Raw genomic sequence first — 18,622 nt, forward strand, 5'->3', positions numbered from 1 at the left:
TTGCCATTTGGACTCTGGGAGAGAGGAGACCAACAATTTCACAAAACTCTGCCTCACTTAAATCCAATTTATGCACAAGTCAAAAGACATTACATCATATCTTGAAGTCCTGTGGCAATGTACAAAGCAGAAGGTACAGAAACACTGGGAGCTGTAGTCACAAGCCTACACACTGGCAGCCCAGGCCATAGGGTCATCTTTTCACTAGACTGAAGCAGTAGGATTCAGCAGGCCTCTGGTTGAAATCAATTACCCTCTAGCCAAACTTTGAAATAAAGAATAGATTTTAAATGACATTAGGTTCCTCTTACATGGCAGTATTCCAGTTGAGATTTACAAGGCAGGGGATCCATTGCTTATATAAAAGCTGACAAATTTTCCAGGTCATATGGCAAGAGGAGATTACTCCCCAGGAGTTTAAAGATGCTTCCATTGTCCATCTCTATAAAGAGGAAAAGGTTCACTTGTAACAATCATAGGGGTAATCTTTCCTCTGTCATTGCTAGCAAGATTCTTTTCTCCCCAAAATTTATTTAATTTGAATAAACAGAGTAAGAAAAAAGAAAAACAGAAAAGCAATATAAACAAAATGAAACAAACAAAAATTTATCATGTGCCCAACAGAACATCAGGTAGAATTCAATATATATATAAAATACCAATTTAAGAAAGTAATATATATTAGAAGAAATTATATTCACGAGTGTTTGCTTTTTCCTTACTTCCTTGTAAATTATTCTTTTATTCTCTGTTGTGTTGCCTCCATCTTAAGAGCTCAAAAATCTGTGAGCCCTTTCATCTCAGAGGCAAGATAAATGAGGGGGGAGGCTCATAGAGTATGAAAAGAGCTCCAGTTTATTATGCCATACAACCTTGTTGATATACATTTTTACAAGCATGATCAGTGCATGAACAGTAGGAAATCCCCAGTCACTGTTCAGAGAAGCAGCTCATGGACTTTGTGTATGCATGGTATCTGCCAATGGGAGAAGAGCCAACAAGTTAGCAACCTGCTCACAGGCGAGAGGCCCTGTCAAGGAATCCCTTCTTAGGAGCAACTACACTGTAACTCTCAGGCTGAACCTGTTCTCATGCCATGTATCACTGTTCATCACTCAACAAGGGCGTTTCTGCACCATGGCAGAAAACTTATTGTGCATCAAAGGTTGAGGTAGCCTCTGTATTCCTTCTCAGCAGAGTCCCATACCCTAGCACTACTGCACACCTTTTTCACTTTATTTTTCCCCCTTTCATCCCTTTACTACCTCCAAACAAGCTACAATTAAGGGAAAATATATTTATGTATACATATGTAGATATATATATACACACACACTCACACACATACATACACCACATTCATACATCTTTCCTATCTCTGCTGACTCATTAAATTCTGCTTGGCTTACTATTACTTAGTCTTCTCCCACCCAAGAAATCCCTCCCTTGTCTTTTTCCTTTACCCCTTTGTTTCTCCATACACCTATCCCTCCCTTCTTATTTCTTTATAGATTTTGGAGGGTGCTATACCCTTCATGGTACATGTGTAGTGTTGTCTATTGAACCCATTCCTGATGTAAGTTTTCAGAACTACAAGCCTTCCTCTCCCCTTTAATGTCTCTGTGTCAATTCTGTATTTCATTTTTATAACATGATTACTATTTTTACCTTTACTCTGCTAATCTTTCTCTTGAGCTTATCCTATTATTGATGTAAATCGTAAACACAAAGTATACATTTTTTATGTAAAAAAAATAAACAATTTGTCCATGTTTAAACAGTTTGTTCATGTTCCTTTTATTAAGTTCGGGTTTGCTTGATAGAAAGTCATGAAAATCTCCAAGTTCATTGAATGTCCATTTTTTTTCTCATTCAAAATTATAGATAATTTCTTTTATTATAGCTGCTGTTAAGTCTTGTACAATTCTAACTGTAAATCCAGTGTATTTGAATTGATTTTTTTTCTTGTTTTTTGCAAAATTTTCTCTTTGTTCTAGGGGTTTTGAAATTTGGCAGTAATATTCCTATGTGTTTTCCACAAAGGGTCTCTTTGAGGTGATGATCAGTAAATTTTTTCTATTTCTACTTTCCCCTCATGTTTTTTCACTCCAGGACAGATTTCTAGGATTTTTTCCTGCATTATTGTATCAAGGTTCTCTTTTTTTTTCACAACTTTCTGGCAGGCTGTAAAGTCCTGTCATCTCTCAGTTATAATCCTTCTCTGGGAGGAGGTTTCTTTTCTCTGTGAATCCTTTTCTCTGTGTGCAGGTTTCTTGGGAAGCTTCTGGAGCCTCCAGCCAGAGCAAAGATAGAATCTTGAATCCTTTTCTTCCTGAATCCTGGCTCTGAATCTCCTCGAGATTCCCTAAAGTTCTCCCAGAAAGTCTTGTTCTTCTCCTAGTCTAGTACGTCCTCCCAGACTGCCCTTTCAACTCAATCTCCCAGTCTAGACTGACTCTTCAGACTCAATGTTGCCTTTTATCCTCGAAGAGAATGGAATTGTGAGAACTCCCAGGCACTTGTGGGAACTCCTTCAACCAATGAACTTGCTCTTTTTAAAGGTTGTGTAAACTCCTTTTCAGAACTCCTTTTAAAGGTGTAAACTCTTTTTCAGAAGTCTAAAGGTGTAAACTCCTAAATGTGTGAACTCTGAGCTAGAGAATTGTTTAGACAACCTGAGTTATCACCTTGTAATCCTAACAGCAGTCCAATTATTATATTTTCTCTTCTTCATCTGTTCTCCAGATCTTTTGTCTTTCTTATGAGATTTCACATTTTGTTCTATTTTCTCATTCTTTATAATCTGTTTTGCTATTTCTTAGTCTCTCATAGCTTCACTGGCTTCCCCTTGCCCAATTTCTAATTTTCAAAGAATTATTTTCATCATTGAGACTCTGTACCTTTTTTTCTAATTGATTTAACTTTTTTTTTTTTTTTTTTTTTTTTACAATCATCTTGTTTTCCTTGGGTAGTTTTAATTTTTTTCTTTAAGTTTTCCTCAATGTTTTATTTGATTTTTGAATTATTTTTTTTTGCATTCTTCTGTAAATTCTCTCTGGGCAGGGAGCCATTTCATGTTACTCTTTGGGGTAAAAGTTAAAGTGTCCTCCTCTGAAGATGAATCCCGGTCTTTATAATATGTTTCAATGATGGGTTTTTTTTTTCTTTGCTGGTTCATTTTTTTTTAAAAATAAGAGGTATTTGTGTAAGGATCTCTAATCATGGGGTGGGTGGAATGGTACCTCAAGCTTCCCTTCAGTTCTCCACTTTGATTAGGAACCCTAAACTAAGAGCTCTACCCTCCTACTAGTGTCCACAATCAGAAGTACCCTTCTATCCTGCTGCTTTCCAATGCCATATCTCAACAGCACAGCTGGTCCTGGTGTTTCCAATCCGCTGAGGTTCACTCTAATTTCCAGGACTCAAATCCCCACTGGACAAACAGTCTGGGAGGTGAAAGTTTCTGTGATTCCTGCTGAGGCTCCAGACACAACCAATTTGATCCTCACTTGATGTTTCCGGGGAGCTAGCCCAGAAGAGTTTGCACTTCAGACAAGTTAATCTCAGCCTGCCCCTAGGGAATTTCTTCAGATCTTGTTAGGTTGTATGAGAAGGAAGACCCCTTTTCTGCTCCAAGTCATCTTGGTTTTTCACCAATCTATGTTTGCCCTGAGGTGCAAAATTTGTTCTATTAGTGGGGGAAATCAGGAGAGCCTGAAATTTACCAACCTACTTGGCCATCTCCCCAGAATCCTCCCTCACAGGCAAGATTCTTGCCAGAATTCTCTGTAATAAGTTGATCTTTCACCTGGGAAGATGTCATCTACTCAAGAGCTAGTATGGCTTCAGAAAGGGCCAAAGAATGGTTTACATACTGCCTGACAAGTCTGAGAAAAATGCCAGGAGCAAAACAGAAATCTATACAAAACATCCATCAATCTGATCATACTGTCAGTCATGAGTATTTGTGGGAGATCATGACAAAATCTGTATTGTATTACATTGTATGTTAGTTCCAAATGGCATACTTGCACAGGTTCTGGTTAATGGACAATGCTCTTATACTTTCTAAATTATCAGTGGAATGAAATAAGGATATTTGCTTGCTGCCATACTTTTTGCATGATGTTTTTAGTGATGTTGTTCAATGTTTGATGTCTTCAACAAGGATAAAAATGGCATGAGAATTAACAATTGCACTGACAATAAATTATTAAACTTGGAGGGGCTATAAGCCAAGATTAAAATGGAGGGAGAGCTGATATATGATTTTTCTTACTCAGATGATTATTTACTCAATGCTAACCCTGAGTCTGCAATGTAAAAAGATAGAGATTGATACTCTGTCACTTATACTAAGTATGACAACACCAAGAAAAGAAGTTCTCCATCAGTTAGCACTATACTATAAGTGGAAACATCAGTTACAACACATGGAGAAATCCTGAATGCTGTGATTAAGTTTGCTTGACCTTGGTAGTATACTTTCCAGGGATATACATATTGATAATAAGGTTAGTGCACACATTACCAGGATTAGTTCAGTGTTTGAGAAGCTCCAAAGGAAAGTGTGAGAGAGAAGAGGTATTAGGCAACCTACTAAACTCAAAGTCTATAGAGCTGTTGTGCTGTCCTCATTGTTGTATGCCTGTGAAGTCTGGATAGTATGCAAGTCCAGTACCAGGAAACTGAATTACTTGTATTTGAATTGTCTTAGAAAGATTCTGAAAATCACCTCACAAAATAAGGTACCAGATGCTGAGGTACTTTTTTGAGCTGAACTTTGAAGCATTCAAATTCTGCTGCAGAGAACACAACTTCAATAGCATGGCCATATTACTCAAATGTCAAATTTTTATTTGCTTAAAATACTATTTGACAGAGATCTCACACAACTCAAGCACTCACACAAAGGTCAGAAGTAGCAATACAAGGACGGTCTCAAGACTGACCCAAATCAAGTTCTTTTTTCTGAAGAACTCTGGAAGAATACTGAAAAATGGACAGCATTGGCAAAGAACTTCCTAGCATGACATGCCCACATCAAAAAAGTGATTTTGTTATTTGCTCTCTGAGCAAAACAGAATTGCAATAGCTCAAAAGAAACATGAGATCCACAAATTAAAAAAAAAACAACACTCCATTCCAGATATTCATAAAGACATCTTTATGCCTTACTCACTGGAAATAGAAAACCCCAAACTCCTATTTGTTTGATCAGCCACAATCAGGCACAGTGAACATTGACCACAATATAGTGATATCTTTTTGGTCCTCTTCAAGTATGAAGGACAATAACCAAGTTTTTCTCATTTTATTGATAAAGAAACTGAAACTCAGAGAAATTAAATGGCAAATTAACTGGGCCAAGAATCATGCGAGTACAAATGTCGTTTCTGATACTATACTGATAGTAATTTAATCATTTTTACAATGGCATAAGCCTATGTAACCTTTTGTAAGCTCTGGAGGGGCTTTATCTGAGCTTTTATTACACTGGCAAGTTGCAAATCCACAATTAATGGTTACATTTTTCCCTCAAGCTATCCTTTATAGGGATATTTGAGAATTTATGTGTTTCTTCTAATGCCTCTATTCTGTTGGTATCCTTTCAATATCAATTACCAGTTACAGGGAATGTCACTGATGTTATTGAGATCTTAAGTGATTAGAGTGTTTGTAATCATTAGTGTCAATTAGTTTATATGTAAAAGGATAATTCCCTACAAGATATAGCAATAATCAAAACACAAAAAAATTTGCTTTCTTTTTTTATTATGAATATAGATTTTTTTTTATTGACAAAACATAAGCATGAGTAATTTTTCAACATTAACCCTTGCAAAAAATTCTGTTGCAACTTTTCCCCTCCTTCCCTCCACCCTCTCCCTTAGATGACAGGTAGTCCCATAAATGTTAAATATGTTAAAGTATATGTTAAATACTACATGTGTATATATATATATACATACATATATATATATATATATATATATATATATATATGTACACACACAAACACACACACACACACACACACACATTTTTATACACTTATCTTGCTGCACAAGAAAAATCAGATTTAGAAAGAAGGTAAAAATAACCTGAGAAGAAAAACAAAAATGCAAGCAAATGATAACAAAAAGAGTGGAAATGCTATGTTGTGATCCACACTAATTTACCAGTGTTTCTTTGCTGGGTGTAGTTGGTTCTGTTCATTACTGATCAATTATAACTTATTTGGATCCGCTCATTGTTGAAGAGAGCCATGTCCATCAGAATTGATCCTCATATAGTATTGTTGTTGAACTGTATAATGATCTCCTGGTTCTGTTTATTTCACTCAGCATCAGTTCCTGTAAGTCCCTCCAAGCCTCTCTGTATTCATCCTGCTGTCATTTCTTATGCAACAATAATATTCTATAACATTCATATACCATAACTTATTTAACCATTTTCCAATTGATGGGCATCCACTCAATTTCCAGTTTCTTGCCACTACAAAAAGGACTGCCACAAACATTTTTGCACATGTGTGGGCCCTTTCCCTTCTTTAATATCTCTTTGGGATACAAGCCCAGTAGTAACACTGCTGAATCAAAGGATATGCACAGTTTGATAACTTTTTGAGTATAGTTCCAAATTGCTCTTCAGAATGTTTGGATCCAATCACAACTACACCAAGAATAAATCAGTGTCCCACTTTTCCCACATCCCCTCCAACATTCTTCATTATCGTTTCCTGTCATCTTAGCCAATCTGATAGGTGTGTAGTGATATCTCAAAGTTGTCTTAATTTGCATTTCTCTGATCAATAATGATTTGAAACACCTTTTCATATGACTAGAAATATTTTCAATTTCTTCGTCCGAAAATTGTCTGTTCATATCTTTTGACCACTTATCAATTGGAGAATGGCTTGATTTCTTATAAATTAGAGTCAATTCCCTATACATTTTTGAAATGAGACCTTTATCAGAACCTTTAACTGTAAAAATGTTTTCCCAGTTTATTGCTTCTTGTCTGCATTAGTTTTCTTTGTACAAAAGTTTTCAAATTGATATAATCAAAATTTTCTATTTTATGATCAATAATGATCTCTAGTTCTTCTTTGGACACAAATTCTTTCCTCCTCCACAAGTCTGAGAGGTAAACTATTCTATGTTCTTCTAATTTATTTATAATCTCATTCTTTATGCCTAGATCATGAAACCATTTTGATCTTATCTTGGTGTATGGTGTTAAGTGTGGGTCAATGCCGAGTTTCTGCCATACTAATTTCCAATTTTCCCAGCAGTTTTTGTCAAATAGTGAATTCGTATTCCAAAAGTTGGGGTCTTTGGCTTTGTCAAACACTAGATTGTTATAGATAGTTATTGACTATTTTGTCCTGTGCACCTAACCTATTCCACTGATCAACTAGTCTATTTCTTAGCCAATACCAAATGGTTTTGGTGACCGCTACTTTATAACACAATTTTAGATCAAGTACAACTAGGCCACAATCATTTGATTTTTTTTTCCATTAGTTCCCTTGAAATTCTTGACCAAATGAATTTTGTTGTTATTTTTTCTAGGTCATTAAAATAGTTTCTTGGAACTATTTTAATGACCTAGAAAAAAATAACAACAAAATTCATATGGAAGAATAAAAGGTTGAAAATTGCAAGGGAACTAATGAAAAAAAAGTCAGAGGAAGGTGGTCTAAGTGTACCTGATCTAAAGCTATATTATATAGCAGCAGTCACCAAAACCATTTGGTACTGGCTAATAAATAGACCGGTAGATCAGTGGAACAGATTAGATACAAAGGACAAAAAAGGGTACATCTATAGCAATCTAATCTTTGACAAACCCAAAGATACCAACATTAGGGACAAAAATTCATTATTTGGAAAAAACTGTTGGGAAAACTGGAAATTACTATGGCAGAAATTAGATATGGATCCACACTTAACACCATATACCAAGATAAGATCAAAATGGGTCCATGATTTAGGCATAAAGAGTGAGATAATAAATAGATTAGAGAAACAGAAAATAGTCTACCTCTCAGACCTGTGGAGGAGGAAGGAATTTATGACCAGAGGAGAACTAGAGATCATTATTGATCACAAAAGAGAAGATTTTGATTACATCAAACTAAAAAGTTTCTGTATAAACAATACTAAGGCAAACAAGATTAGAAGGGAAGTAACAAATTGGGAAAATATTTTTAAAAGTAAAGGTTCTGACAAAGGTCTCATTTCCAAAATATATAGAGAACTGACACTAATTTATAAGAAATCAAACCATTCTCCAATTGATAAATGGTCAAAGGATATGAACAGACAATTCTCAGATGATGAAATTGAAACTATTTCCACTCATATGAAAGTATTCCAAATCACCACTGATCAGAGAAATGCAAATTAAGACAACTCTGAGATACCACTACACACCTGTCAGATTGGCTAAGATGACAGGAACAAATAATGATGAATGTTGGAGGGGATGTGGGAAAACTGGGACACTGATACATTGTTGGTGGAGTTGTGAAAGAATCCAGCCATTCTGGAGAGCAATTTGGAACTATGCCCAAAAAGTTATCAAACTGTGTATACCCTTTGACCCAGCATTGCTGTTATTGGGATTATATCCCAAAGAAATACTAAAGAAGGGAAAGGGACCTGTATGTGCCAAAATGTTTGTGGCAGCTTTTTTTGTTGTAGCTAGAAACTGGAAGTTGAATGGATGCCCATCAATTGGAGAATGGGTGGGTAAATTATGGTATATGAAGGTTATGGAATATTATTGCTCTATAAGAAAGGACCAGCAGGAGGAATACAGAGAGGCTTGGAGAGACTTACATCAACTGATGCTGAGTGAAATGAACAGAACCAGAAGATCGCTGTACACTTCAATGCTGCATGAAGAGGTATTCTGATGGAAGTGGATATCTTCAACATAAAGAAGATCCAACTCACTTCCAGTTGATCAATGATGGACAGAAATAACTACACCCAGAGAAGGAACACTGGGGAGTGAATGTAAATTGTTAGCACTACTGTCTATCTACCTAGGTTACTTATACCTTCGGAAGCTAATACTTAATGTGCAACAAGAAAGTGGTATTTACACACATATATTGTATCTAGGTTATACTGTAACACATGTAAAATGTATGGGATTACCTGTCACAGGGGGAGGGAGAGGATAATTTGGAAAAATGAATACAAGGGATAATATTATAAAAAAAATAAATATTAAAAAAATAGTTTCTTGGGTGTCTGATTGGTATATCACTAAATAGATAGATTAGTTTAGATAATATTGTCATCTTTAATTATATTTGCTTGACCTATCCAAGAGCACTTAATATTTTTCTAATTGCTTAGAGAAGACTTTATTTGTGTGGAAAGTGTTTTATACTTTTGTTTACATAGTTCTGACTTTCCCTTGGCAGATAGATTCCCAAATATTTTATACTATCAACAATTATTTTATTTTATTTTTTATTATAGCTTTTTATTTACAAGATATATGCATGGGTAATTTTACAGCACTGACAATTGCCAAGCCATTTGTTCCAATTTTTCCCCTCCTTCCTCCCACCCCCTCCCCCAGATGGCAGGTTGACCAATACATGTTACATATGTTAAAAGTATAAATTAAATACAATATATGTATACATGTCCAAACAGTTATTTTGCTGTTACAAAAAAGAATCAGACTTTGAAATAGTGTACAATTAGTCTGTGAAGGAAATAAAAAATGTAGGTGGACAAAAACAGGGGGATTGGGAATTCTATGTAGTGTTTCATAGTCATCTCCCAGAGTTCTTTCACTGGGTGTAACTGGTTCAATTCATTACTGCTCTATTGGAACTAATTTGGTTCATCTCATTGTTGAAGATGGCCACATCCATCAGAATTGATCATCATATAGTATTGTTGTTGAAGTATATAATGATCTCCTGGTCCTGCTCATTTCACTCAGCATCAGTTCATGTAAGCCTCTCCAGGCCTTTCTGAACTCATCTTGTATCAACAATTATTTTAAATGGGATTTCTCTTTGTATCTCTTGCTGTTGGATTTTGTATAAAAATGCTGATGATTTATGTGGATTATTTTGTATCCTGAAACTTTGCTAAAGTTGTGGATTATTTCTAATAGCTTTTTAGTAGAATCTCTGGGGTTCTCTAAGTAATATCATCACATCATCTGTAAAGAGTGATAATTTGGTTTCCTCATTACCTACTCTAACTCCTTTAATTTCTTTTTCATCTCCTATTGCTGAAGCTAGCATTTCTAATACAATATTGAATAGTAATGGTGGTAGTGGACAACCTTGTTTCACTCCTGATTTTATTGGGAATGGTTCCAGTCGATCACCATTACATATGATGCTCTACTGACTATTTTAAGGAAAAGCCCATTTATTCCTATACTCTCTAGTATTTTTTAATAGAAATGAATGTTGGATTTTACCAAATGCTTTTTCTGTATCTATTGATAGGAGATGATCATATGGTTTTTGTTAATTTGGTTATTGATATAGTCAATTATACTAATAGTTTTCCTAATATTAAAACAGCCCTGCATTTCTGGTATAAATCCTACTTGATCATGGTGTATTTATCCTAGGGATGATTTTTTTTTGTAATCTTTTTGCTAATATTTTAGTGAAGATTTTTTGCATCAATGTTCATTAGGGAAATTGGTCTATAATTTTCTTTCTCTGTTTTTAACCTACCTGGTTTAGGTATCAGTACCATGTCTGTGTCATAAAAGGAATTTGGTAGGACTCCTTCATTCCCTATTTTTTCAAATAGTTTATATAGCATTGGAGTTATTGTTCTTTAAGTGTTTGATATAATTCACATGTAAATCCATCTGGTCCTGGGGATTTTTTCTTAGGGAATTCTTTTTCTATTCTATTTAACCAATTTACATCTTCCTCTGTTAATCTGAGGCAACCTATGTTTTTGAAGGCATTCATCTATTTCATTTAAGTTATCAAATTTATTGGTATAAAATTGGGCAAAGTAACTCCTAATTATTGCTCTAATTTCCTCTTAATTAATTAGTGGAAAGTTCCCCCTTTTCATTTTTAAGACTAACAATTTGATTTTTCTCTTTACTTTTTCTAATCAAATTTGCCAAAGGTTTATCTATTTTGTTGGGTTTTTTTCATAGAACCAATTCAATAGATTTTTTAATTTTCAATTTTATTAATCTCTCCTTTTATTTTTAAATTTTCAAGTTTAGTGTTTGGGTTTTTTTAAATTTGTTCTTTTTTCTAGCTTTTTTAGTTGTTAGCCTAATTCACTGATTTTCTCTATTTTATGTAAGTAAGCCTCTAGAGATATAAAATTTCTCCTTACTGCCATTTTGGCTGCATCACATATTTTGGTATGTTGTCTCATTATTGTCATTTTCCTGGGTGAAAATGTTAATTGTGTCTATGATTTGCTGTTTCACTCATTTATTCTTTAATTTCCAATTACTTTTTGGTCTATTTTCCCCTGGCTTTTTATTGAATATAATTTTTATTGTATTGTGATCTGAAAAGAATGCATTTACTATTTCTGCCTTTCTTCATTTGATTTTGAGATCTTTATGTCCTAATATATGGTCAGTTTTTGTAAAGATTCCATGAACTGCCAAGAAGAAAGTATATTCCTTTCTGTCTCCAGTTAGTTTTCTCCAAAGATCTGTCATACCTAACTTTTCTAGTATTCTATTTACCTCTTTAAATTCTTTCTTATTTATTTTGTGGTTTGATTTATCTAATTCTGAGAGTGCAAGATTGAGATCTTCCACTATAGTTTTGTTGTCTATTTCTTCTTGCTGCTCTTTTAACTTCTCCTTTAGGAATTTAGAAGCTATACTATTTGGTGCATATGTATTTAGTGTTGATATTGCTTCATTGTCTATACTACCCTTTAGTGCCCTTCCTCATCACTTTTAATTAGATCAATTTTTGCTTTTGCTTGATCAGGATAACTACCCCTGCTTTTTTGACTTCATCTGAAGCATAGTAGATTCTGCTCCAACCTTTTACCTTTACTTTGTATGTATCACCCTGCTTCAAATGTGTTTCCTGTAAACAATATATTCTCGGATTCTGGCTTTTGATCCAGTCTTCGATGTGCCTCTGCTTTATGGGGAGTTTACCCCATTCACATTTCAGTTAAAACTACTAATTCTGTATTTCCTGCCATTTTGTTATCCCCAGATTATGCTTTTCTCTTTCCTTTCCCCCTTTCCTCCTTTCCCAGTATTAAACTTATGAGCACCACTTGCCTTACACAGTCCTCTTTCTTTAAAATCCTTCCCTCCCCCTTAGAGTCCCTCCCCCTTTCTTAAACCTTTCCCTTACTATTTCTGTATTCCCTTCTATTTAGCCTACCCCTTCTCTTTTCCCTTTTCCCCTCCCACTTTTCAATGAGGTGGGAGAAGTTTCTTTGTAAACCAAATGTGTCTAATATTTTCTCTTTGAGCCAGTTCTGATGAGAATAAAAGTCACACTACATTCATCCCCCTCCTTTCTTTCCCTCAGATATGATAGGTTTCCTTTGTCTCTTTGTGAGATGTAATTTTCCTCTTTTTACCTCCACTTTTCCCTTTTTCTGGTACAATCCTCTTTCCACTTCTAATTCCTTTTTAAAAATTATAACAGTAAAATCAAATTATACATGCACTCTCTATGTATTCCCATAACAGAAATACAGTTCTCAAGAGTTCTTTTTATGCTTCTCTTTAGTCCTATATTTGCAGGTCAAATATTTTGTTTAGCTCTACATTTTTCATCAGAAATAAGTGGAATTCACCTATTTCATTGAATGTCCATATTCTTTCCTGAAAGAAAATGCTCACTTTAGCTGGGCAGTTTATTTTTGGCTGCATTCCAAGTTCCTTTGCCTTTTGGAATATCAGATTCCAGGCCCTTTGATCCTTTAATGTGGATCCTGAGTAATCCTTATTGTGGCTCCTCAGTATTTGAATTGTTTTTTTCTGGCTGCTTGTAGTATTTTTTACCTTAGTCTGATAGTTCTGGAATTTAGCTATAATATTTCTTGGAGTTTTAATTTTGGGATTTTTTTCAGTAGGTGATTGACGAATTCTTTCAATGGCTATTTTACCTTCTGATTCTATGACATCTGGGCAGGTCTCTTTGATGATTTCCTGAATCTAGGAAATCTAGGCTCTGTTTTTCATCATGATTTTCAGGGAATCTAATAATCCTTAGATTATCTCTCCTAGATCTGTTTTCCAGGTCTGTTGTTTTCCCAAGTAGGTATTTAACTTTTTTTTTTCTATTTTTTTCATTTTTGTTTTTGTTTTGCTTGACTGATTCTTAGTGTCTTCTCCAATCATTCATTTCCATTTACTCAATTCTGATTTTTAATGAATTATTTTCTTCATTTACTTTTAAATTTTCTTTTTGTATTTGTCCAATTGAGTTATTAAATGAGTTCTTTGTTCCATGTAATTTTTTTCCTTTTTGCCAATTTTATTTTTTCAGGAGTTATTTTCTTTTTCCAGTTCACAAATTCTGTTTTCTTTTTCCACACTATCTTTTAATGAGTTATATGCCTTATCCAGACCCTCTTGTAAAGCTTTCCTTTCCTTTCCCCATTTTTTCTTCTATCCCTCTTTCAAGATCCTTTTAAATTTTCTGTATGAGAGCCTTATGTGGTAGGCACCAGATTATATCCAAGATTGGGTTTTCATTTAGAGACAAACTTTTTAATCTCCTCAGGGTTTGAAATCTACTCTTTTTCAGTATAGAAGCTATCTATAGTTAGAGCTCACTTTGCCTTTTTACTCATTAAAAAACAAAAACAAAACCAACCCCCCCCCCCCAAAAAAAATGCTGCAGTCTGCTTATGTGGTAGTGGGGTATTTCCAAGCTACCTCAATAGACAATAGTAAGTGGCAGTAAAGCGGCAGTGGAGCAGCAGTGATTACTTTGGGATTAGCAGTTGTATGTCTGTGCTGAGTCCCTCCCAGTGCTGGGTAGGTGTGGCCAGGTCCCAAGACCTAGCTTTTGGGGGTCATAGTCTTTCCCTTCTGTGTTTATAGCTTCTCTGCTGATCTACTAGCTTTCTGCCAGGGCAGAGTAGCCAACATGGTGGTAGAGTTCTCCCCACAGATTTTCTGCCAGCAGAGACCACACCCTACCTCCGTCTGGTCTGCTCAGCATGAGCTGTTCTCTGTGCTCTCACTGCCTATCTGCCTGAGTTTGCACCTGGCCTAGCCCGTTCTGTCCCCATATGAGTAAAAACAGATCTTTTCTGGTTAATTTTGAGCTTATATTCTGTTGGTAATGTGTTGTACTCCCAATATTTGTGGGTTCTGACAGTCATGCACTAAATTCAGAGGCTGAGTTTCATAAAATAGTTTGAAAGTAGCGCAAAGCTCAGAAAGACATATATGTCCTCTCCACCATCTTGGTTCCACCCCTCAAAAATTTCCTTTCTTCTGAATCTGAAGCACATTTCCCTCTACCACTTGAGTTCTTGTGAAAGGAAATGTTTGGGTTGTTTGGCTAAACCATTGACTGTGAAGAAAAATAATGGATAATAAGACCAGAAACTACATTGTAGCCAGATTTGCAAGGGCATTTAATATCAAACAGAAGAGTATTTTGTTGTAGAGTCAACAAAGAGATCGTGGAGCTTCTGAGCCAGGGAAGTGATGGAATGATATCATTTTTGCATGTGTACAGAATATTGATTGAAGTGAAAGAGATAAGACAGGGAGGCCAATTTATAATGGACCTGAAGAAAGACTATGAGTGCCTAAACTAGGAAAGTGCCCTTGAGAGTGGACAAAAAGGGGTCGATGCAAGAGTAGAACTAGTTGTTTTTCTTAAATAGTTCTATTTTATTCAGTTCTCATTACTTTGTGGAACATTTAACAAAGCATGTTATTTTTTGTGTTATAACTGAAGAAAGACTATGAGTGCCTAAACTAGGAAAGTGCCCTTGAGAGTGGACAAAAAGGGTTGATGCAAGAGTAGAACTAGTTGTTTTTCTTAAATAGTTCTATTTTATTCAGTTCCCATTACTTTGTGGAACATTTAACAAAGCATGTTATTTTCTGTGTTATAACTGAAGCAATTCTATCAACATATCAAAGCTGCTTCTCTTTTATGATCCCCTTCTTCATGAGTAGGAAAATTGTATTTTTTGCTTTTTTAAATTATAAATGAAATAGAATGTGGAAAATTATGTTTAATACTTACTTGGATTTAAAACTTTGACCTCATCTCTTCAAAACTATTCTTCATAAATATTTCATCTTGGTAAATTGCACTGACTAATCAAATCATGTACAAATACATAGTCCTCTTATGAACTTATATACATATTTATGCATTTATTCATTACAATGGTTATCCCTTATGTTATTCCTTAAAGTTGCCTTTTTTCTCATTTAGTCTGAAAAACTACTTTTATTCCTACAGAGGACGCTATCTACTTGAGATGAAGCGGTATGATCTTGCAAAGTCCACTATTTTCCAAGTAGCACGAATGAACAAAGGTAGATTTTATTTATAACTATAGCTATGTAACTACAATATATTTTTAAACAAATAATATATGAGAAAATATTTTAAGGTAAATCTTTGAAAAAAATGGAAATTTGCAGCTGTTAGAATAAAGAACAGCAAATATTTTGAGAATAATTCTAGCTATAGGATTATGGTTTTCAAGGTAGCTGACATGTGCTAAAAATTTACATCCTGCAATGCTGTTTGATTTCTACACCATTTTGATGTATATGATTCAGCCAATAAGTCTGTACTTCCTAAGGTTAACCTTTCTATAATTTCTAGTGTCAATAACCTGACCTTAGATCATTATCATAAACCCTTCCATATCTGTAAACAAATCCATTTGATTCAATCTCTTTGATATATCTTTGTCAACATATTATTTTGCATGAATTTATATGGATGTCATGCATAAAGCTCCTTTGATTCTGCTTTTGAATTTTAGTCATTTCAGAGACTTTTTCCAGAGGAAGATCTTTTGTTGACATTTTGTTGACATTTTAACATATAACTGTTATCAATCATTATCATTGTTTAGTGAAGTAAAATCTGTTTATTCCACATATATTTCTATAAATTTTTTAACCTGCTTAGTGTGTTCTGAAAACATCTAGCAATCTTTTCGCTTCTTTTTTAACCAGAAAATGTTGGTCTTTTGTAGCCACTATATGCTACGTGATTTATTAATATAGCAAGGAGAGTTTGGGTTTTTTTTTGGACATCCAAATCTACTGTTCATTTTACCATACCAAAAGTATACCATTAATTTATGTAAATGTATTCTTCCCATTAAGCTTCAGGTTATCTGTCAGACTCTTTAACATATACATTCTCTACTTTCTTTTTGATAACTTTATGTTCAACTTGTCTTTTCTAGAAATAAACAGGAAAATTTTTTATTTAAAATTTTTTTAGTATTTTATTTTTCCTAAAATCATCTTGTAACATTCATTTTTAAAATCTTTTGCATTCTAGATTCTTTCTCTTCCTCCTTCCTGTGCCCTCTCATTGAAAGATTTATAAATACTGGTTTTATCTATTTGTTCAATTTGATCTCTAGATTCAAGCTCACAAATTTTGGTCTCTTTTTATTAGGAATACATTAACAATTATAAAATTATCTAGTCCATATGACATTTTGATGTCACTGGGAAAAATTTCCATATCATAAAATAATAATTTAAGTTCTTTTTCTTTTTTTTTTCTTTTTTAAAAATTCATTTTATAATTATAACATTTTTTTGACAGTACATATGCATAGGTAATTTTTTACAACATTATCCCTTGTACTCCCTTCTGTTCTGATGTTCTGAATTTTTCCCCTCCTTCCCTCCATCCCCTCTCCTAGATGGCAGGCATTCCCATACATATTAAATATGTTATAGTATATCCTAGGTACAATATATACGTGCAGAACCGAATTTTGTTGTTGTTGTTGTTGTTGCAAAAGAAGAATTGGATTCGGAAGGTAAAAATAACCTGGGGAGAAAAACAAAAAATGCTAACAGTTTACATTCATTTCCCAGTGTACCTTTTCTGGGTGTAGCTGATTCTGTCCATCATTGATCAATTGGAATTGCATTAGCTCTTCTCTATATTAAAGATATCCACTTCCATCAGAATTCATCCTCATACAGTTTCATTGTTGAAGTGTATAATGATCTCCTAGTTCTGCTCGTTTCACTCAGCATCAGTTGACGTAAGCCTCTCCAAGCCTCTCTGTATTCATCCTGTTGGTCATTTCTTACAGAACAATAATATTCTATAACATTCATATACCATAATTTACCAACCATTCTCCAATTGATGGGCATCCATTCATTTTCCAGTTTCTAGCCACTACAAAAAGGGCTGCCACAAACATTTTGGCACATACAGGTCCCTTTCCCTTCTTCAGCATTTCCTTGGGATATAAGCCCAGTATATATAAGTATATATATAAGTATATATAGTATATATAAGCCCAGATCCACTGCTGGATCAAAGGGTATGCACAGTTTAATAACTTTTTGGGCATAATTCCAGATTGCTCTCCAGAATGGTTGGATTCTTTCACAACTCCACCAACAATGCATCAGTGTTCCAGTTTTCCCACATCCCCTCCAACATTCATCATTATTTTTTCCTGTCATCTTAACCAATCTGACAGGCGTGTAGTGGTATCTCACAGTTGTCTTAATTTACATTTCTCTGATCAGTAGTGATTTGGAACACTCTTTCATATGAGTTTCATATAGTTCATATACTCTTTCATATAGTTTCAATTTCATCATCTGAAAATTGTTCATATCCTTTGACCATTTATCAATTGGAGAATGGCTTGATTTCTTATAGTCAATTCTCTGTATATGTTGAAGATGAGGCCTTTATCAGAACCTTTAACTGTAAAAATGTTTTCCCAATTTGTTATTTCCCTTCTAATCTTGTTTGCATTAGTTTTGTTTGTACAAAAGCTTTTTAATTTGATATAATCAAAATTTTCTATTTTGCAATCAATAATGATCTCTAGTTCTCCTTTGGTCACAAATTCCTTCCTCCTCCACAAGTCTGAGAGGTAAACTATCCTATGTTTCTCTAATTTATTTATGATCTCGTTCTTTATGCCTAAATCATGGACCTATTTTGATCTTATCTTAGTATGTGGTGTTAAATGTGTGTCCATGCCTAGTTTCTGCCATACTAATTTCCAGTTTTCCCAGCAGTTTTTGTCAAATAATGAATTCTTATCCCAAAAGTTGGGATCTTTGGGTTTGTCAAACACTAGATTGCTATTTTTATTCACTATCTTGCCCTGTGAACCTAACCTATTCCACTGATCAACTAGTCTATTTCTTAGCCAATACCAAGTGGTTTTGGTAACTGCTGCTTTATAATATAGTTCTAGATCAGGTACAGCTAGGACACCTTCATTTGATTTTTTTTTTCATTACTTCCCTTGAAATTCTCCACCTTTTGTTCTTCCATATGAATTTTGTTATTTTTTCTAGGTCATTAAAATACTTTCTTGGGAGTCTGATTGGTATAGTACTAAATAAATAGATTAGTTTAGGGAGTATTGTCATCTTGATTATATTC

General features: G+C 34.3%; 1 protein-coding gene across 1 annotated transcript in view; it reads left to right on the top strand.

Moving 5' to 3' along the window:
* The window catches only part of TTC6 (tetratricopeptide repeat domain 6), a 334,483-nt gene that overhangs the window by 221,941 nt on the left and 93,920 nt on the right, over positions 1-18,622 (top strand). The window contains exon 20 of the mRNA XM_074290707.1: positions 15,458-15,534. Within this exon, the coding sequence (XP_074146808.1) occupies positions 15,458-15,534 (77 nt within the window). The remainder of the gene's footprint in view (positions 1-15,457; positions 15,535-18,622) is intronic.

This window comes from Sminthopsis crassicaudata, chromosome 2 (assembly GCF_048593235.1).
Source record: "Sminthopsis crassicaudata isolate SCR6 chromosome 2, ASM4859323v1, whole genome shotgun sequence".
NCBI classification, from domain to species: domain Eukaryota; kingdom Metazoa; phylum Chordata; class Mammalia; order Dasyuromorphia; family Dasyuridae; genus Sminthopsis; species Sminthopsis crassicaudata.